Source organism: Hypanus sabinus (genome assembly GCF_030144855.1).
Source record: "Hypanus sabinus isolate sHypSab1 chromosome X2 unlocalized genomic scaffold, sHypSab1.hap1 SUPER_X2_unloc_1, whole genome shotgun sequence".
NCBI lineage: Eukaryota > Metazoa > Chordata > Chondrichthyes > Myliobatiformes > Dasyatidae > Hypanus > Hypanus sabinus.
This window is the reverse complement of record NW_026778979.1, coordinates 666,590-689,785: the sequence shown is the minus strand read 5'-3', so window position 1 is coordinate 689,785 and position 23,196 is coordinate 666,590. Positions and strand designations below refer to the sequence as shown.

General features: G+C 43.3%; 1 protein-coding gene across 1 annotated transcript in view; it reads left to right on the top strand.

Annotated features, from left to right (window-relative positions):
• Positions 1 to 1,121: 1,121 nt before the first annotated feature.
• Positions 1,122 to 23,196, top strand: part of LOC132385692 (nuclear factor 7, ovary-like) — a 30,531-nt gene continuing 8,456 nt past the window's right edge. The window contains exons 1-5 of the mRNA XM_059957900.1: positions 1,122 to 1,538; positions 2,653 to 2,886; positions 4,698 to 4,720; positions 4,807 to 4,925; positions 16,067 to 16,311. Of these exons, the coding sequence (XP_059813883.1) occupies positions 1,128 to 1,538; positions 2,653 to 2,886; positions 4,698 to 4,720; positions 4,807 to 4,925; positions 16,067 to 16,311 (1,032 nt within the window). The 5' untranslated portion in view covers positions 1,122 to 1,127. The remainder of the gene's footprint in view (positions 1,539 to 2,652; positions 2,887 to 4,697; positions 4,721 to 4,806; positions 4,926 to 16,066; positions 16,312 to 23,196) is intronic.

The window sequence follows — 23,196 nt, the reverse complement described above, 5'->3', positions numbered from 1 at the left end:
TCATGTCGATGTGCTCAGTGGTTGGGATGATCCACCCGGGATGTACCGGGCCGAATCCAACACCTTGTGTCGGTTCATCAGGAGGGCGATGCACTACTTTGATCATCGTGCCAAACGTTACCTGGGGAGAGGGAAATTGCTAATGCCTCCGCAATCTCCACAGCTACTTCCTTCAGAACACGAGGGTTCATTCCATCTGGTCCGGGAGATTTATCTACCCTTAGACTGAGGGAAATGGCAATCGAGATTTCGAGTTGAGACAGTCCTGCTGAAGGATCTCGACCTGAAAGTCGATTTTACATTTCTCACCACAGATGCTGCCTGACCCGCTCAGTCCCTCGAGTTTCTTACTCGAGATTCCAGCATCTGCAGTCACTTGTGCCTCTCTTTTCAGAACTTGTCCCTTTCAGTCCTGCCTCATACTGAACCAAGCTCTTCTCTCCGGATTATTTCTGTTCTGCTTCTTCTTTAGCCCATTACTTCTACCGGGACACAGGCCGTCAACAGCAGCTCGTCAGAGTCCCCTGTCCAGGGTGAAGGTTACCGGCCCTGTGGCTTCTCCTTTCACAGCAGGACTTCAATCGTCTTCCAGGGGAAGGACCTTCCGGTATCAAGGATGAGGACTTTGGAGGTTCATTTGACATTTCTGTGCACTGCCACTTTTCGGGACGAGGTTGCAAACCCCAGGCCCAACGCCGCTCCTTTAGCAGCCGGGTTCAGGCAGTCCACGGCCGAGTATTCATTTATGTTCTGATCTGTTTAATGTGCTGCTGATCTCACCCTGCGATTGAAATTACCACTATTACTTCCCATTGAACACAACCAGCAGCAGAAGGTTCATTCCCTGAGACTGTTCCGACATGCTTAATCTGTTTGTGATCCCTCCCTGATAGAGATACAATTCCTCCCTCAGACAGCAACATAATGTTCATTCCCTGAGACTGTTCCGACATGCTTAATCTGTTTCTAATTCCTCCCTGATAGAGATACAATTCCTCCCTCAGACAGCAAAATAATGTTCATTCCCTGAGACTGCAGCGCCCGTAGTGGACAATCGCGGTACTGCAGGGGATCAGCAGCTCCCCGAAAGTGAAAGCATTCTGAATCAGGAAGTGCTGGGAGTTAACATGGCTTCGAAAGGACAGGCCGACAGTTTGAGCGAGGAGGTGATTTGTCCCACCTGCCTGGATTTCTTCACCGATCCGGTATCACTGGAGTGCGGACACAACTTCTGTCGCTCTTGTATCACACGGTGTTGGGAAAGGGAGGAGAGAAACTCCTGCCCGGAATGTAGAGAGGTGTTTGCTGACCGCACCCTCAGGGTGAATCGGGCCTTAGCAAATCTGGCTGAAAAAGTTCGGAATCTAAGCCTGAACCCGAAAAGGAAGGAAATTAAACATCACTGCGAGGAACATGAGGAAGAACTGAAGTTGTTTTGTGAAACGGACAAGACACTGATCTGTCTGGTCTGTAGAGACGCGCAGGAACACAGAGAGCACCGCTTCATGCCGATTAAAGAAGCTGTTAAAAACTACAAGGTAAAAACTAACGTTAGTTCAATACTTAACATATTATATTATATTATACTTAACAGCCCAGACCCACCCCTCCCCACAACTCTCCACGCTCTGTAACGATCGTAAGCTCTGTAACTCCCTGATCCATTCGCTCTTCCCCACTGATCTCCCTCCTGGCAATGTTACCTGCAAGTTGGACAAGTGCTACACCTGACTCCTAACCTCCTCCCCCGTCACCATTCAGGGCTGCAAACAGCCCGGTCCCTCCTGTTTCTTCCATGGTCGATTGTCCTCTCGTATTAGATTCCCTCTTCTCCAGCCCTTTACCTCTTCCACCTGTCCCCTCTCAGCTTCTCACTTCATCATCCTCCCCCACGTTCCCCCTCACGTTGTCTCACCCGTCACCTGTCAGCTGGTTCTCGTCCCCAACCTTTGCATTCTGGCTTCTGTCCCATTCCTTGCCAGTCCTAATGAAGGGTCTCATCCCGAAACACCGACTGTTTATTTCCCCTGAATAGATGCTGCCTGACTCACTGAGTTCCTCCGGCATTTTGTGTAATAATCGGGTTTGATCACCTGTTTCTTTTGATGCATCTTTGTTTCTATTTCCTTCACTCTCTGACTTCCAGGATCAGATAAAATCTTCCTTAGACTCTCTCACAAAAAAGAAATCAGACTTCCAGGAAAAGTAGCAGCAACAGAAAGAGAAGATTTCCGGAGTTCTGGTGAGGCATCCTGAGCGGAATTTCTGATATAACTGTCGAGTTTTGCTCCATTTAATGCAGAATAGCCGATTATCGCAGCTCCAGTGACCTGGGTTCGATTCTGACCTCTGTTGCTGTCTGTGTGGAGTTTGCATGCTCTCCCTGTGACCACGAGAGGCTCCGACACATCGCAAGGACATGCCGGATGAATGGCTAATTACCGTTAACCCTGAAAAGGTGGGGAGGGTGTGTGTGAATCAGATGGGAGTTTATGGGTCAATATGTGAGAGTAGGTTTCAGGAAAACGTGAGGGAATGGAGTTGACGGGAATGCACTCAGATGTAGCATGGACTCTGATGGACAGAACCTTATGACAAAAGGAAACAAAACACAGCAATGCAGTATATTAATCTTCACCTTTCCTTCGACAGGAACAGTCACACAGCGTTCAGTCCCACATCACATCCCAGTTTGCTGAACTGCGCCAGATTATCACTGAGAAAGAGCAGAGCTTACTGAGGGATCTCAGGGAAGAAGAGAAGAGGATTCTCAACCCAATGGAGAAAAATCTCCTAGCTCTTCAAGAGAATATAAGGATTATTCAGGGGGAAATCACTAAATTAAAGGAACAGATGGATCAAAAAGACAGTGTGATATTTCTCAAGGTGAGGGATTAAATTTCAATTTGTTTCTGTCAAAGGGCACTAAATGAACAGTGGTATATTTGAGATAAACACAGCACAGCGGCAAATTCTAACAAATCAATTGTAGCTGCTGGTGACCTCACACAAGTTGTTATACCTGCATGATGCGCCCTCCCATCACTCCAATAATGACATTTTAAAATGTCCAAGATACGCTTTCAGTCCTTCATTAGCAAAACACAATCTCGAAGCGATGAAACTTCAGGGTAATTCACTGTAAAGTAAGCTGCAACACAGCGGTCAAGAACAGAATGAAATCCGCCCATCTCCAGATCAAAACCGCCCAGAAGAAAGTACGGAGACGTAACATTTTCCCTTCAGTTTTACCACGTCCCCACTCACGTGACGAGTTACCATAATAAACACGTAACGCAGAATACAATGCAGACAGAAAACAGATGTGTTGCTCCTACACACAGCATTTACAAATGGCAGTAAACTGTTTCTCACCAGACAATTGATGTAACTATTCAGGGTTGTTGTTGTCCCATAATAATAAGATTATGAAGGGATTGGACACGCTGGAGGCAGGAAGCATGTTCCCGCTGATGGGTGAGTCCAGAACCAGAGGCCACATTTTAAGAATAAGGGGTAGGCCATTTAGAACAGAGATGCGGAAAACTTTTTCACCCAGAGAGTGGTGGATATGTGGAATGTTCTGCCCCAGAAGGCAGTGGAGGCCAAGTCTCTGGATGCTTTCAAGAGAGAGTTAGATAGAGCTCTTATAGATCGTGAGGTCAAGGGATATGGGGAGAGGGCAGGAATGGGGTACTGATTGTGTATGATCAGCCATGATCACAGTGAATGGCCGTGCTGGCTAGAAGGGCCGAATGGCCTAGTCCTGCACCTATTGTCTATTGTCCCACAACTGGGCTTCCACAACTTCTGCACATCCCAGGACAGAATGCAAATTTCTCTGAAATTATTTACTCTGATCATAACACAGAGCTGCTGACTGTGTCCTTAATTCTACGTTTAGTGTCCTCTAAAACTCTCATTAACTCCCATTTCTAGTCACAGGCTGTGAGTGTGTCTTGTGCGGTGGGTGTGAGGGTCTCTTTGTCAATCAGTAAGAACAAAGAATTTGACCCACACATCAGACTTATCTTCTGTATCTGGTTTCCATCAGATTAGAGAAACTATTATTGTTTCTTTACTTTTACAGATAACATTGAAATGAACGTTCAACTGTTCAAAACATAACCAGGCTATTCGGCCAATTTTCTCCTCTCAATTTCCCTGCTTCACAATCCTCCTGCCACTTGCTCACCACAACCAGCAACAGAGCCCCAAAATCTCTGGCCCCTCACGTGCTTATCCAGCCTCCCCATTACATTCAATCTCAAATGTTCCATTTCAACCACTCCTGTGGCAGCGAGTTCCACATCCTCCTCACTAAATTTCTCGTGGAATTTGTTAAAATCCATCTGGAACTACATCTCCCCAAGAGTCTCCCCATAAATAGAGGTACTTCCTCCACCCGCACATAATCACATACATCACTGATCTTAAATTCCTCCATCCTATCACCCTGATGTCATATCCAGATGATAATGCACAGCCTGTCCTGTCTTCCCTGTAAGTTTCATCCTCTCAGTGATGGTCTGACATTCAGAAACTTTCCTTGTAAGTTACCCTGTGGTTCTGTATTGTCCGTGTGTGTGAGTGATTGCGGGAGAGGGAATTTTCAACACTTTGTAATCATTTGGATGAAATTCAGGATGTGGACAGTAAGTCCAAGTCTAATCGCATTTGTGTTTTATTTATTTCAGGAGGAAGCTCGTCGGAACAGAAGGTAGGACATGCTATTTACTGAAACCCTGAATGGATTTGAAAATAGTTCAGAATAGCAATTTATAACCAGCAGTTTAATATTTACAGGATTAATGACAATATCCAGGAATTGTCAGTGACAAATGAGACCTTACCTGTTGAAAAATTCGATCACCTCTATTTGTTGAACACAGTCCTGAGAGAAACGCTTGATGCTATTAATCGAGGTAAAACTTACAAAGATTCATTTCTCCTTGTTTATGTAGCTCAAATCAGTTCCAATTTGAGGCAAAGATTACCTGTAATACTGGGCTGAAGGGGAACTGAAGTTTATTCCACATCAACTCCACCGACTGGGGGACATCACTGTCACATGGTCAGCTGGAGATGTCAGACCACTGGAGACATCAGCACAGGGTCACAATACAACCAAATACACGGGACTGGCAGATGAACCACCGTGTCCCGATCCCAAGCACACTGCACTAACATACCAGGACATGAGTTGGATCTACCAGAGGAGCGGGGAATTTAATACTGACGATAATATTGTAGGGAATAAAAGTGGGTATCAGAGTAGTGACAGGGATTGTCAGGAAAATACACAAGTCCTTCATGTGCCCTGTGAGTGCAGACTCTGACTGACACAGGTCTTCCCCCTTCCGGATCAGCAACTCTCACTGTTGTTAGAGGCAGAAGAGGGGAGTGGTCGTGATCGGAGACTGAATCATCAGGGGAACAGACAGGAGAATCTATTGATGTGAACGGGACACCCGAATGGTATGTTGCCTCCTGGGTGCCAGGGTCAGGGATGGGTATCAGTGCATTAGGGAATCGTCAGGGGAACAGACAGGAAAATCTATTGATGTGAACGGGACACCCGAATGGTTTGTTACCTCCTGGGTGCCAGGGTCAGGGATGCCTCGAATCGTGTCCGCAGCATTTTAGAGAGGGAGGGAAAAGAGCCAGATATCTTGGTAAATTTATGACAATGACATTGGAAGTAAAAGCAAAGAGGACCTGAAAATAGAATTTGGAGAGCTTGGTAGAAAGCTCAGAAGCAGCACCCCCAGGGTTGTAATTTCTGGATTGCTGCCTGTGCCACGTGCTGGTGGGGGTAGAAACAGGATAATTTGACAGATAAACATGGCTGAGAAGATGGTGCTGGGGACAGGGATTCAGGTTCTTGGATCATCAGGATCTGTTCTGGTAGAGGAACGAACTGCTCAAAAGGGGTGGGTCGCACCTCGACCTGAGGGAGAACAATATTCTCACAGAGAGGTTTGATAGAGCTGTTGGGGAGGGTCTGAACTAATTTGTTGGGGGGGGGGGGGGTCGGGAACTGGAGTGAAGGGATAGGACTGATGGTAAAATGCAAAGATAGCGTGCAGTCAGACTGTCAGATATGGCGGACAGATGCGAGGACAAAATGTCAGCCAGCAGGGTGAGTGTCAGTGCATTAGAGATGCAGATTTAAAAAGGGTAGCAGATACAGTACACAAAGTGTTATATCTGAATGCATGGAGTATGAGAAATAAGGTGGATGATCTTGTTGCACCATTACCGATTGTCAGGTGTGATATTGTGGCCATCACGGAATCATGGTTGTAGTTGGGATCTGAATGTCCAAGGTTACACAATGTATCGGTGGTGTAGGAAGGTCGGGTGAGGGGGTGGTGTGGCTCTGCTGGCAAATCAGCAGCTAGATGTGACATAGGATTAGAAGATGTTGAATCCTTGTGGGTTGAGGTAAGGAACTGCAAAAGTAAAAATGACACTGACACCAGTCATATACAGGCCTCCCAACAGTCAGTGGGTTGAGGCCCACAGATTACAACTGGAAATAGAAAAGGCTGATGAAAAGGACAATGTTATGATAATCATGGGAGATTTCAACATGCAGGTCAATTGGGGATATCAGGTTGGTAAAGGATTTCAAGAGAGTGAGTTTGTTGAATGCAATGTGATGGCTTTCTAGAGCAGTTTGTCGTTGAGCCTACTCGGGGAACAGCTCTACTGGATTGGGTGTTATGTATTGAACCAGAGGTGAGTAGTTAAAAGAAACCTTAGGAGGCAGAGCTCACAACATGACCGAGTTCAACTTGAAATCTGATAAGGAGACAGTAAAGCCTGACATTGTAGTATTTCAGAGGAGTAAAAGAAATTACAGTGGTCTGAGAGAGGAGTTGGCCAAAGCAAATTGGAAGGAGATGCTGCCAGGGATGAGAGCAGAGCAGAAATGGTGTCAGTTTCTGGGAAAATGAGGATAGATGTACTCCAAAAATAAATAAATACTCAAATGGCGAAATAGTACAACCATGGTTGACAAGGGAAGACAAGTTAATGTAAAGGCAAAGGAGAGGGCATACAACTAAACAAAAATTATTCGGAAGAGAGAGGATTGGGAAGCTTTTAAATATCTACAGAGAGGAACTAAAAGGATGATTGGCTGGGAAAAAATAAACAAGAAATTGATTTGAATTGAACTGGCCTGGTTGAAGAAGCTGTCCCGGAGCCTGTTGCTCCCGGCTTTTATGCTGCGGTACCGTATCCCGGATGGTAGCAACTGGTACAGGTTGTGGTTGGGGTGACTCTGGTATCCAATGATCCTTCTGGCCCTTTTTACACACCTATCTTTGGAAAACAAGATAGCAAACAATATCCAATTATTTTTCAAGTATTGTAAAAAAAATAAAACAGAGATGAGAGTGGATATAGGACAGCTAGAAAATGAGGCTGGATGGATAATAACAGAGGATAAAGAGATGGCAGATAAGCCAAATATTTTGCACCAGTATTCACCGTGGAAGACACCAGCACTGTGCCCGGTGTTGAAGAGTGCGAGGGAAGAGAAGTGAGTGCAGTTACTGTTACAAGGGACAAGCTGCTCAAAAAGCTGAAAGCCCTAAAGTTACATAAGTCACCCAGACCAGATGAACTGCACCCTAGTGTTCTGAAAGAGGTCGCAGTAGAAATTATGGAGGCATTCCAAATGATCTTTCAAAATCATTGGACCCTGGCATGGTGCCAGAGGACTGGAAAATGGCAAATGTCACTTGACTCTTTAAGTAAGGAGGAAGGCAGCAGAAAGGAAATTATTGACCAGTTTGCCTCACCTCTGTGGTTGGGAAGAAATTGGAGTCAGTTGTTAAGTGTGAGGCTATGGAATACTTGGTGACACTGGACAAGATATGACAAGTCAGCATGGCTTCGTTAAGGGAATATCCTGCCTGACAAACCTGTTGGGATTCTTTGAGGAGATTACAAGCAGGATCAATAAAGGGGATGCAGTGGATGTTGTATATTTGGAATCTCAGAAGGCCTTTGACAAAGTGCCACGCATGAAGGTGGTAACCAGGTTAAGAGGCCATGGTATTACAGAAAAGTTACAGGCATGGTCAGAACATTGGCTGATAGGTAGGAAACAGCGAAGGAGAGTAAACGGAACCTTTCCTGGTTGGCTGCCAGTGACTCGTGTTCCACAGGGACACAGGTGTTAGGACACCTTCATTTTATGCTATATATCAAGATTTAGCTGATGGAATAGACAGTAAGATAGAGGAGCAGAAAAAGGCCATTCGGCCCATTGAGTTTGCTCCAATATTCAGTCATGGGAAGACCCAATTCTTCCGGACATCCACACTCCCCTGCTTTCACCCCATATCATTTGATGCCCTGGCTAAATGAGAACCAGTACATCTCTGCCTTAAATATGCCTTGGCCTCCACAGCCACATGTCGCAACAAATTCCACAGATTCTCCACAGACACTGACTAAAGTAATTTCTCTGCATCTCAGTTCTAAAAGGACGTCCTTCAATCCTGAAGTCATACCCTCTTGTCCAAGAGTAGATGGCTTTGTTTCCAGGTTTTGCAGATGATACGAAGATTGGCAGTGGGGCCGGTAGTGTTGAGGAAACAGTTAGGCCTGACAAGGACTTGGATGAGGAGAATGGGAAAGAAATTGGCAAATTATATACAATGTTGGAAAATACATGGTCCTGCACTTTGGTCGTAGAAATAATGTGCAGATTTTTTTTTCAAATGGGGAGAAAATCAAAAAAATCTGAGACGAAATTGGACTTAGCAGTCATTCTGCAGAACATCCTAAATGGTAACTTGCAGGTAGAGTCAGTGGTGAGGAAGGCAAATCCAATGTTAGCATTGAATTCAATCGGTTTAAATAGCATTCATTTCAAGAGCAGGGATGTGATGCTGAGGATTTATAAGGCACTGGTGAAGACTCACCTTGAGTATTGTGAACAATTTTGGGCTCCTCGTCTAAGAAAAGATGTGCTGGCATTGCAGAAGGTTCATTTCATAAAGATGATTCCAGGAATGAAAGGGTTATCATACGAGGAACGTTTGATAGCTTTGTGTCTGTACTCGCTGGAATTTAGAAAGATGAGGGGGAATCTCATTGAAACCTTTCAAATGTTGAAAGTCCTAGAAATCTTTCAAATGTTGAAAGTCCTAGACAGAGTAGATGTGGAAAGGATGTTTCCCATGGTGGTGGAGTTTAGGACAAGAGGGCACAGACTCAAGACAGAGGGGGAATCTATTTAAAACATGTGGAGAAATTTGTGCCAGCAGCTAGTGAATTTGTGGAACCTGTTGGGTGTATTTAAGGCAGAGCTTGATAGGTTCTAGATTGGACACAGCATCAAAGGTTACGGGGAGAAGACCAGGTAGTGGGGCTGAGGAGGGAAAAAAGGATCAGCAATTATTGAATGGCGGAGCAGACTCGATAGGAAAATGGCCTAATTCTGCTCCTATGTCTTATGTTGATCAGACCACTACATTGAAGCATTGTGAGAATGAGCTCGGACACACCAACAAGCATTGACATGGGTCAAGATTTCATCTCGGGAGAAGCACACACAGCATAAGCGGCCTGGCAAAGCTCCCTCACACACATACACAGGAAGGATTGGCAGATTGTAGTCAGAGCCTCAGCAATGTACGTTGTTATTTCCCTCAGTAAACTGGAAACCAGACTCTTCAGAGACAGTCATTTATTGATTTAAACAACTCAATCATGTGTGACACATTGTCAACACACACCAGACATGTGATGACACACTGTAACATAAAAACTTCTTCAATGTGCACACTCTCCTTCAATGTGTATACACTCCACACGGATATTTACCACAATCAACACACACACACACACACACACACACACACACACACACACACACACACACACACACACACACGCGCGCGCGCGATATACTATCAGAGTGTGACACACAGCCACAGAAATAGGCACAAATTCCCATTTAGGATTGAAATCTGCCGTCCTTACCCAGTCTGTCTGTTCTGTGGCACTGAGCTGCCGTCTGACGTGACGTCACATCAACACTTCACAGGCAGACTCCGGGGTGAGATTCCTCAGGAGGATGATCTGGGAGGGTTTGATGGATGTTGAACTCACGGCCCACTTCATCAATCTGCAAGACTAAGATGTCTTCTTGAGCATGTCCCATTGGTGTGTGTTTGCCCCCCCCCCCCATCCCTCTAACCATTTCCCATCTGTGTATTTATTTTAAAATATGTTATTTTTTACCTGTTTCGACAGCGTCTGAGGGCAAATTCCGTTCACCAACCTCCCTCTCTCTGAGAATGTTACCCGATTTCCCATCTCACTTTCAATCGGAGGCCTCTGGTTCTGTACTCCCATTTCTCGGAAAAAGAACGTTATTTAAGCTCCTTAGAATTATTTACCTTGATAAGGGGTCATACCTGAACATCCTACACTACAGCTGAATAGCCCAAGCTTACTCTCTGCTTTTAACCCAAGCCCCCAGTCCTGGTAACATCCTCCTGAAGCCTCCTGTCCAGTGTAATGACATCCTCCCCATATTTGGGAACCGGAAAAGCAGACAATGCTCCAAGTGTGGTCTATCATCGACATCAAAGGCCTTGCTGAATTTCATGTGGACAGTGTGGAATAGGCTGATGAATACACGACTGAAGGTGGTTTTTTAGATTGGGACAAGAAGGGCGGCGTGGGAGCTAAATTCTGAAGGAAGGCAGTGCACATTAGCTAAAGGTTTAAAAAGTTCATGTGCTTGGTGAAGTAAGTGGGTGAGTAGACCTATCTTTCTTTGTTTCATTCCTGTAGAATTAGGTAGCATGACTGCAGGGTCAGTGCTTTGTTCAGGGTGTCAGATGTGGGAATCCTGGGAGACTTCCAGCCTCCCTGATAGCCACATCTGCACCAGGTGAACCGAGATTCAGCTTCTCGGAGACCGTGTTAGGGATCTGGAGTAGCAGCTTGATGACCTACTGCTTATTAGAGAAAACGAAGAGGTGATAGACAGGAGCTACAGGGCGGTAGTCATCCCTAGGCTACAGGGGTCAGAAAACTGGGTGACTGTCAGGAGAGGGAAGGGAAATGTCAGGGTAGTGAAGAGCACCACTGTGTCTGCCCCCCTCAGCAACAAGTATATCGTTTTGGATGCTGTTGAGGGGGATGACCTGACAGGGGACGGCCACGATGACCGGGTCTCTGGCACTGAGCCTGGCGCTGTTGTGCAGGAGGGAAGGAGGGAGAAGAGGAATGCGGTAGTCATAGGGGATTCCATAGTCAGGGGAACAGACAGGAGATTCTGTGAGCCTGATAGAGATACCCGCATGGTGTGCTGCCTCCCAGGTGCCAGGGTACGGGATATCTCGGATCGGGTCCAGAATATCCTGAAGGGAGAGGGCGAGCAGCCAGCTGTCTTGGTACATGTTGGTACCAATGACACAGAGAGGAAAAGGGAGGAGGTCCTGAAGAGAGATTTCCGGGAGTTAGGAATGAAGCTGAGAAGCAGGACCTCCAGGGTAGTAACCTCAGGATTGCTACCTGTGCCTCGTGCTAGCGAGGGCAAGAATAGTAGGATCAGGCTGATGAACGCGTGGCTGAGAGACTGGTGCAGGGGGCAGGGCTTCAGATTCTTGGATCATTGGGATCTCTTCTGGGGGAAGTACTACTTATTCAAAAAGGACGGGTTACACCTGAACCCGAAGGGGATCAATATTATCGCGGGAATGTTTAATAGAGCTGTTAGAGAGGGTTTAAACTAATTTGGCAGGGGGGTGGTAAACCGGAATGTTAGAGTGGAGGAGAGGGAATCTATAAATCTAAGATAGTGAGCAGTAAAGATGTCAGGAAGGACAGGCAGGTGATGGGGCAAATTTGCAGCCACTGGGATGAGTTGCAGTGCAATCAAAGCAAAACTGACCAAATACTGGACTTAAGGTGTTATACTTAAATACACACAGCATAAGGCATAAGGTGGATGATCTTGTCGTACAGCTACAGATTGGCAGGTATAACTTTGTGGCCATCACTGAGAGGTGGCTAAAGGATGCATGGCTGTGAGAGCTGAACGTCCAAGGATACACGGTGTATCGGAAGGATAGGCAGGTTGGCAGAGGGGGTGGCGTGGCTTTATTGGTATGAAATGATATTAAATCATTAGAAAGAGGTGACATAGGATCGGAAGGTGCAGAATCTTTATGGGTTGAGCTAAGAAATCGCAGGGGTAAAAGGACCCTGATGGCAGATATCTGCAGGCCTCCTAACAGCTGCAGTGATGTGGATTTCAAATTACAATAGAAAATAGAAAAGGCTTGCCAGAAGGGCAGTGTTATGATAATTGTGGGGATTTTTACATGCGAGTGGATTGGGAAAATCAGGTCGACACTGGATCTCAAGAGAGAGAAATTGTAGAATGTCTACGAGATGGCTTTTCAGAACAGCTTGTTGTTGAGCCCACTAGGGGATCAGAGGTACTGAATTGGGTATTGTGTAATGACCCAGAGGTGATTAGAGAGATTGAGGTGAAGGAACCGTTAGGAGGCAGTGATTGTAACATGATTGACTTCACTGTGAAATTTGAGAAAGAGAAGCCGAAATCCGATGTGTCGGTATTGCAGTAGAGTAAAGGAAATTACAGTGGCACGAGAGAGGAACTGGCCAAATTTGACTTGAAAGGGACATTAGGGGGAAGGACGGCCTAGCAGCAGTGGCTGGAGTTTATGTGAGGAGTGAGGAATGTGCAAGTCAGATATATTCCAAAAAAGAAGAATTTTTCAAATGGAAAAAGAGAAGTCAAAGCCAAAGTGGCTGACAAGAGAAGTCAAAGCCAAAGTAAAAGCAAAGGAGAGGGCATTCAAAGAAGCAAAAATTATTGGGAAGACAGAGGATTGGGAAGTTTTTAAACGCTTACAAAAGGAAACTAAGAAGGCCATTAAGAGGGAAAAGATGAACTATGAAAGGAAGCTTGCAAATTATATCAAAGAAGATACTAAAAGTTTTGTCAAGTATATAAAGAATAAAAACGGGTGAGAGTGGATATTAGACAGATAGAAAATGATGCTGGAGAAATTGTAATGGGAGATAAGGAGATGGCTGAGGAACTGAACGAGTATTTGCATCAGTCCTCACTGAGGAAGATATCAGCAGTATACCGGACACTCAAGGGTGTCAGGGAAGAGAAGTGTGCGCAGTCACAATTACGACAGAGAAAGTACTCAGGAAGCTGGATAGTCTAAGGGTAGATAAATCTCCAGGACCAGACGGAATGCACCCTTGTGTTTTGAAGGAAGTAGCTGTGGAGATCGCGGAGGCATTAGCAATGATCTTTCAAAAGTCAATAGATTCTGGCCTGGTTCCGGAGGAGTGGAAGATTGTAAATGCCACTCTGGTATTTAAGAAAGGGGCAAGGAAGCAAAAAGTAAATTATAGACCTGTTAGATTGAGAAATGGTTGTGAGGTTTCTGGAGTCAATTGTCAAGGATGAGGTTACGGAGTACCTGGACGCATATGACAAGATAGGCCAAACTCAGCATGGTTTCCTGAAAGGAAAATCCTGCCTGACAAACCCATTGAAATTATTTGAGGAGATTACAAGTAGGCTAGACAAGGGAGATGCAGTGGATGTTGTGTATTTGGATTTTCAGAAGGCTTTTGACAAGGTGCCACACATGAGGCTGCTAAACAAGATAAGAGCCCATGGAATTATGGGAAATTTACATTTGTGGATAGAGCGTTGGCTGATTGGCAGGAAACAGAGAGTGGGAATAAAGGATCCCATTCTGGTTGTCTGCCAGTTACCAGTTGTGTTCCACAGGGGTCCATGTTGGGGCCACTTCTTTTTACGTTGTATATCAACGATTTGGATTATGGAATAGATGGCTTTGTGGCTAAGTTTGCTGATGATACAAAGATAAGCGGAGGGGACGGTAGTGCTGAGGAAACAGAGAGTCTGCAGAGAGACTTGGATAGATTGGGAGAATGGTCAAAGAAGTGGCAAATGAAATACAATGTTTAAAAGTGTATGGTCATGCACATTGGTAGAAGAAATAAACGGGCTGACTATTATTGAAATGGAGAGAGAATTCAAAATTCTGAGATGCAATTGTACTTGGAAGTGCTCGTGCAGGATACCCTTAAGGTTAACCTCCAGGTTGAGTCGGTGGTGAAGAAGGTGAATGCAATATTGGCATTCATTTCTAGAGGAATAGAATATAAGAGCTGGGATGTGATGTTGAGGCACTATAAGGAACTGGTAAGACCTCACTTGGAATACTGTGTGCAGTTTTGGGCTCCTTATTTACGAAAGGATGTTCTGACGTTGGAGAGGGTTCAGAGAAGATTCACGAGAATGATTCCTGGAATAAGAGTGTTAACATGTGAGGAATGTTTGACCGCTCTTGGACTGTACTCCGTGGAGTTTAGAATGAGGGGGAACCTCACAGAAGCATTTCGAATGTTAAAAGGCATGGACAGAGTGGATATGGCAAAGTTGTTTCCCATGGTGGGGGAGTCTAGTATGAGAACATGACTTAAGGATTGAAGGGCGCCCATTCAGAACGGAGATGCAAAGAAATTTTTTTAGCCAGAGGGTGGTGAATCTGTGTATTTCTTGCGGCAGTGGAAGCCAAGTCATTGTGTGTATTTAAGACAGAGATTGATAGGTATGTGAGTAGACAGGGCATCAAAGGTCATGGTGAGAGGGTGGGAGAGTGGGACTAAATGGGAGAATGGGAAAATGGATCAGCTCATGATAAAATAACTCCTGCTTTAAAAATCAAACACAAGAAAATCTACAGATGCTGGTAATCCAAGCTGCACAGGTCCTGATGAAGGGTCTCGCCAGATCTCTCTGACACCTGTCTGGAGAGAGTTGATGTTGGGAGGATGTGGGTGGGTCGAGAACGGTGAGCACAGCCTCCGACTCTCGGGATGTCCATTTAGGACAGAGTCTCCCCCCGATCCCCGGGGCCGCGCTGTCCGAGTCTCCCCCCGATCCCCGGGGCCGCGCTGCCCGAGTCTCCCCCCGATCCCCGGGGCCGCGCTGTCCGAGTCTCCCCCCGATACCCGGGACCGCGCTGTCCGAGTCTCCCCCCGATCACCGGGGCCGCGCTGTCCGAGTCTCCCCCCGATCACCGGGGCCGCGCTGTCCGAGTCTCCCCCCGATCCCCGGGGCCGCGCTGTCCGAGTCTCCCCCCGATCCCCAGGGCCGCGCTGTCCGAGTCTCCCCCCCATCACGGGGCCGCGCTGTCCGAGTCTCCCCCCGATCCCCGGGGCCGCGCTGTCCGAGTCTCCTCCCGATCCCCGGGGCCCCGCTGTCCGAGTCTCCCCCCGATCCCCGGGGCCCCGCTGTCCGAGTCTCCCCCCGATCCCCGGGGCCCCGCTGTCCGAGTCTCCCCCCGATCACCGGGGCCGTGCTGTCCGAGTCTCCCCCCGATCACCGGGGCCCCGCTGTCCGAGTCTCCCCCCGATCCCCGGGGTCGCGCTGTCCGAGTCTCCCCCCGATCCCCGGGACCCCGCTGTCCGAGTCTCCCCCCGATCCCCGGGACCCCGCTGTCCGAGTCTCCCCCCGATCACCGGGGCCGCGCTGTCCGAGTCTCCCCCCGATCACCGGGGCCGCGCTGTCCGAGTCTCCCCCCGATCACCGGGGCCGCGCTGTCCGAGTCTCCCCCCGATCCCCGGGGCCCCGCTGTCCGAGTCTCCCCCCGATCACCGGGGCCGCGCTGTCCGAGTCTCCCCCCGATCCCCGGGGCCGCGCTGTCCGAGTCTCCCCCCGATCCCCAGGGCCGCGCTGTCCGAGTCTCCCCCCCATCACGGGGCCGCGCTGTCCGAGTCAGCCCCCACCCCCGATCCCCGGGGCCGCGCTGTCCGAGTCTCCCCCCGATCCCCGGGGCCGCGCTGTCCGAGTCTCCCCCCGATCCCCGGGACCCCGCTGTCCGAGTCTCCCCCCGATCCCCGGGGTCACGCTATCCGAGTCTCCCCCCGATCCCCGGGGCCGCGCTGTCCGAGTCTCCCCCCGATCCCCGGGTCTCTCTAATTCTCTGCTTCTCCCCCCCAGTCTCTGTCACCCTGGATGTGGAAACGGCGCATCCGTGTCTCGAGGTGTCTGAGGATCGGAAGAGTGTGAGATGGACCGAGTCCCGGAGGAATCTCCCTGACACCGGGAAGAGATTCACAAACTGGGCTTGTGTGCTGGGATCTGAGGGATTCCCATCGGGGAGACATCACTGGGAGGTGGAGGTGACGGGGAATCGGTACTGGTGTCTGGGAGTCGCCGCAGAGTCTGTGGAGAGGAAGAGACCGGTCAGTCTGAGTCCGGAGACCGGATTCTGGGTCATCAGGCGGTTTGGTGACGTGTTATATCGGGATTATGACGTGTCCCGCGTTCTCCCCTCCCCCAAGTCCCGTCTCGCTGCCGGTCCCATCCCCGGGAGGGTGGGAGTTTATCTCAGTTACGAGTCCGGGACAGTTTCATTTTACAACGCGGAGACCAAGTCCCATCTCCACACCTTCACTGGGAATAAATTCACGGGGAAACTTTATCCTTTCTTCGCGACCTTGGATGGAAACCAGTGGCTGAGAATCTGCTCCGGTTCCGCTCCGGGTCTGTAAACGGGTCGGGTCCCGGGACCGGCGTCAGGAGTAAAGTCCCTGTAAATATAAATGTGCGGAGAGTGCAGCTAAATACGTGGCTAAGGGGATGGTGCAGGAGGGAGGGCTTCATGTTTCTGGACAATTGGGCTTTGTTCCCGGGAAGGTGGGGCCTGTTCCGACGGGACGGTTTGCCCCTAAACTGGGCGGGTGGGGGAGGAATAACATTCTTGCGGGTAGATTTGCCAGTGCTGCTCCGGGGAATTTAATCTAGATTTGCAGAGGGAGGGGAACCAGAGTGTCAGAGCAGATAGTGAGGTGCAGGAGGATAAGGAACATGAGAGGACTGCATGTATAAACGGAAATGAAAAAAAAAGCAGATGATATACATATTCTCAGGAACATCTATTTCAATGCACGGAGTATTGTCGGTAAAACAGATGAGTTCAGGGCTTGGGTTGACACGTGGGATAACGACATTACTGCTATCAGTGAGGGGCAGAACTGGCAGCTTAATGTTCTGGTAAAATTGGAGAACGGCCAATTTTGTGGAAATGAAAAAGGATCTAGGAAGAGTGGATTGGGATAAGTTTTTTTTCTGGCAAGGATGTGTTCAGTAAGTTCACAGGCATAAGAAATTAAATAGAGATTGGGTTGGAAATGTTATAGCAACTTCATTTAATTCAAAATCGAGAGGAGTTGCAATTTCGGTTAATAAATCTTTACCAATTAAAATACAAAATGTAATAATTGATTCTGTGGGGAGATACGAGATTATACATTGTCAAATTTTTTCAGAATTATGGAATTTTATGAACATTTATGCACCAAATGAAAATGATGCAAAATTCATACAAGAAGATTTTTTGAACTTGGCTGACGCAAATGATAAAATATTAATAGGCAGAGATTTTATTTTTTGTTTAGATCCAGTTTTGGAAAGGTCAACTACAGTTGTTACAAAATTAAAAGAAATAAAACTAACTTTATCATTAATGAAAGATTTAAACCTGATTGATATATGGAGGAAAATTAATCCAAGAGAAAGAGATTATTCATTTTATTCAAATAGACATAAAGCTTAGATGGAGATTTAATACAATTTTATTAAAACGTCAAGATTTTTGTGATTTTATGAAAAAACAGATTCAATTTTTTTTGGATACAAATTTACATTCAGTTGAGGGTAAAATTGTATTATAGGAAGCGATGAAAGCATATTTAAGGGGTCAGATTATAAGTTATACATCTAAAATTAAGAAGGAAAATTGGGAAAAGATATAAAGTTAGAAAAAGAATCTCAAAGATATATGACAGAACAAAAACAAAGACAACTTGTTAATAAAAAACTACAATATAATATCGTACATATCGTACAGAAAAAGTAATTATGAGAACTAAACAGAAATATTACGAATTAGGTGAAAGATCACATAAAATTCTTGCTTGGCAGTTGAAAACAGAACAGGCTTTTAAAACAATAAATGCAATTAGAACAAGTGTAAATAAGGTTGCTGATAAACCTTTGGAAATTCATGAAACTTTATTTTTTTTTATATACTGAACTATATCAATCAGAATCACAAAATAAGATTACTGAGATGGATAAATTTTTATCACAAATAACCCTTCCGAAATTTAATTTGGAAGAACAGAAAGGATTAGATATGCCCTTTACATTAAAAGAGGTTGAAGAAGCTGTAGGATCACTTGAGAGTAACAAATCCCCAGAAGAAGATGGTTTTCCTCCTGAATTTTATAAAAAAAATTAAAGATATATTAATTCCTCCCTCTATGGAATTAATATACCAAGTGGAAAGAATGCATAAACTCCCACAATCTTTTTTAACAGCGATCATAACTGTATTGCCAAAAAAAGAGATCCTCTAAAACCAACATCATATAGGCCTATTTCTTTGTTGAATACAGATTATAAGATAATAGCAAAAATTTTATCTAATAGAATATCTAAATATTTACCAAAATTAATGCATATGGATCAAACAGATTTTATTACAATCAATGGATAATCTAACCTGGTTACTTAGTATAATTCATCTGGCACAAAAAAGAGAGGAAATGAGTGTGGCATTTGCTTTGGATGCAGAAAAAGCATTTGATAGATTGGAATGGGATTTTTTTGTTTAAGGTATTGGAAAAATATGAGCGAGGAAAATCTTTTATACAATGGATTAAAACCTTAAATACTAATCCTCAAGCTGAAGTAGTTACAAATGCTCAGATTTCAACACCATTTTGCTTAACGAGGTCAACTGGACAAGGCTGCCCGTTATCACCTGCTTTATTTGTATTGGCAAAAGAACCATTAGCTGAATTAATTAGAACAGATTCAGATATTGGCGGTTTTAGAGTTAATCAAGAAGAATATAAAATTAATTTATTTGCTGATGATGTTTTGATTTATTTTACAAACCTATTACAATCTTTGCAAAGATTATCTTTTAAATTGGAAGAATACGGGAAAGTATCAGGGTATAAATTAAATTGGAATAAAAGTGAAATTTTACCCCTTACAAAAGGAAATTATAATCAATGTCGATTAGTAACTCAATTTCGATGGTCAATAAATGGGATAAAATATTTAGGTATCAGAGTTGACAATGATGTAAAAAATTTATATAAACAAAATTATTTGCCATGATTAAAAAAAAATAAAAGAGGATCTTGATAAATGGATGATGTTACCAATAACATTAATAGGTAGAATTAATGCTGTAAAAATGAATATATTCCATAGATTGCAATATATATTCCAAACTTTACCAATACAATTACCGCAGAAGTTTTTTCAAGAACTAAATAAATATGTAAGGAAATTTCTTTGGAAAGGAAAGATGTCAAGAATATCATTGGAAAAATTGAGATGTAAATTTGATTTAGGAGGGTTACAACTTCCAAATTTTAACAATTATGATAAAGCAATTCAACTTAGATTTATTGCATCTTTTTTTGATGAAAAAAAAACCCGGCATGGATTAGAATAAAATTAGATAAGATAGGAGAAAACATACCAGAAGATTTTACATATAAATGGGAATCCAAATTGATACGGGAAAAAAAAAGAATCTCCTATATTAAGACACTTGAATGATTTATGGAATAAGGTAAATATGGACGATAAGATAAAGAAATCTTTATTAGCAAAAATAAACTTTAATTCAAAATAGGCTTATTCCTTTTACAATGGATAATAAACTTTTACATAATTGGTTCCAAAAGGGGATTAAATATATATGTAATTGTATTGATGTCGTTTGAGCAATGAAAAAATAAATATAAAATATCAAACAACACTCTTTTCTCTTATTTTCAATTAAAGGACAATTACGAGAAAAGCTGGGTCAAACAATGTTGATGCCAAAACTTAGTGAAATAGAAATATTAATTCAAAAAGGAAAAATTTAAAAAATTACATCTTGTATGTACAATTTGATTCAAAAACAGACTGAATCTGGAATTCATAAATCAAGACAAAAATGGGAAACTGATTTGAATGTTAAAATTGTTGGAAAAAGTTGGTCAAGATTATGTTCTGATAGTATGATAAATACAATAAATGTTCAAATTAGATTAATACAATATAATTTTTACATCAATTATATATAACACCACAGAAAATAAATAGATTAAATTCAAATATGTCTGACCAATGCTTTCGATGTAATCAAGAAATTGGTACTTTTTTACATTCTACTTGGTCTTGTTTTAAAATTCAACCATTTTCGATATATCTGACTTTTATTGGAACAAAGTACTGGAGTTCAACTCCCAAATAGTCCAATATTATTTTTATTAGGAGATATTGAAGGGACAATACCGAAAATTAAATTGAATATGTATCAGAAAAAAATTATAAATATTGATTGGCAGTAGCTAAAAAAGTTATCGCAATTACTTGGAAATCTGAGTTATATTTAACTATGGATTATTGGAATAATGAAATATATAGTTGTATTCCACTTGAAAAAATTACATATAATCTAAGAAATGAATATGATATATTTTTCAAAATTTGGCTCCCATACCTACAAAAGATAGGATTAAATATATAGGTCCTTTGAAGATAAAATTATAATGTAATTGGGGAAAGTAAGAATAAATATTAAAATTATTTTGAACTCCATGGAGCATGTGGGTATCCTCCAATATCGAGGCAATCTTTTTCTTCTTTATTTCTTTCTTTAGATAAGGGTTAAGGTGGGGATGGGGAGGAGGACTAATATTATTTTTCTTTTTCTTACTAATTTTTCATTACATTTATTCTTTGTAATTTTCTAAAAATTTAATAAATAAATAAAAAGAGCATCTCAGTAATCCAACAGCCCACTCACCTTTGCTACCCTTTATGTTATTTCCTTACGTTTAACACAATTATTACGTGCCTTTTCCAGCTCAAACTGTGAATTGATTTAAAGTCAGTCCCATAATTTAATAGCTTTTATTTGAAAACTATCTACCCTCGCAAAGATTGTACTGAAGACTGCATTTGATTTTTCTTCAGCCTTGTACGCTTCACATTGAAATAGTATGTGTTTCGACGGTTTCATAATGACAAAATGTACACGACACAGAATGAAGTTTTCCAATTAGTTACAAGGCATAATTAAGCATAGTGTGGATATTTCTGTCATGTAAATATCATTCCTTCCCTTGTTTTAAGCCCTTCTTCTATAAACCCAACAGGTTTATGTATTCTGGAAAGGTGTCTGTCTTTACGTCCATTATCCTACGTCTTGCCATAAGCCCCTAATTCTTAACACTACCAACCCTTTAGCTTCTAATTTGCTAAGTGGAAGGTCTATATCCACAGCTTAACATTTAACAGCTTTTGGTGCTAAACAGTCAACATCATCATTTCCCTCAACAGTGTGATATGCAGGCCCCATAATGTGCAGACATATAAATCAAACTTTATATATGAAATACCGTTTGTCAAGTTTCCAACAGTCAATCTGACCTACTGCCAGAATGACCTGTTTAAGACTCATCAAAACTGAAATGTATTCTGAGTAAATTATAAGGACCAATTTCCTCCATCCACTGTAAGCCTAAACTGTTGGCAAAGAATTCTGCTTTCTATGCTGATAAATGGCTATAAGTCATTTCTTTATCATTACCTGCTATTCAGGCACACAAAAACAGCCACACCAACATCCCCAATTAAATTATCTTTTGATTCATCTGTAAAAATGGTTACTGTATGATAATAACTTTCATTAATATACTGATGACCAACAGACTCTCAGGCAGAACCGAATCCGATCGTGTAAAAAGTAAAATCACCTGAAGTCAATGGAAAAAACAATGTGGGGTTACAGAGAACGCTACAGTGGGACATACTGTGTCATCAAATACACCCATATTCGCAGCATGGTAAGAACCCAGCCACCCAAAACAAAAAACACTCTTCTAGTGATGTTCCCAACCGTCCTCTAGCACAACTTTAACAGGATGATCATTTCCTTGACCCGCAAATTAATCCAGTATGTTGACATCAACTTGAACCTCTGTTACTTTGAGGGCAATTGTCCCATTGCAATCAGTAAAGCCAAAGCAGGAGACAACATTACCGCACCAGAACACAATTAAAAGTCTGTAATTGTATCACATACAAACACTTTTAATTTGAAGATGAAGGTGATCCACAAGCCACACAGACATAATCATGAACAGATCAAATTAAACAAATATAATTGGTCAACAAAGATTTTCATGTTGCACCCAAGAATACCCACATAGATGTCTGAGGAGATTTAAAGCTCCTTTATATTTATCAATTATTTTACTGACAGGTGCTTCCCCATCAGCTTATTATTCATCCACATACTGAGAAATCTTACCACTGACACTTCCTCGAGACATTAATCCCATAAGTTAAAATCAAGTGCAAGTCTATTAATGCTGTTTGTAAACCACGTAATGTGTTTTAACGACTGAAAGCTTACAATCCTCATCAATCTGCCCACTGTTTGATCTATTAATTGTAAATTGCAGTTAATACCTCAAATCCATAAAGCTAAGTCATCTGTATATTGTGATTTACCCAGGGAATCCCATTTTCCCATCTCACAGAAAATATCATTAATCATAATATTAAATAATGAAGGGCTACAAATACTGCCTTGTGGGATTCCATTCTCTATCTCATAGTCACAAACATGCCGACCGTTACTTGGACAGTCCATACAAAAAAAAACTCAGAAAAAAATACAATGACCCCCTTACTCCTAATTTAATCAAAAGTCCTTTCTTCCATATCATTTCCCTTTTCAGTCTCAATACTGCTATTACAACATCTTTATTTAATTGTGCTTTCCGAATATCATCTTCCAAACCTAAAACTGAATCTAATGTCATTTCACACTTCCAAAATCCACTCTAATAAAACACTTTATCACCACTCTTTCCAAAATATAACTCAAGCGCTTGATTACCATACATTCCATAAGTTTACATAAATGAGACTTTCACGATATAGGCCCTTAACTAGAAGGATCAAATGGGGATCTACAAGGTTTTCAGGCACTACTATTTCCATTTTCCATGAGGAAAGTGGATACACAATTCAAATATTTA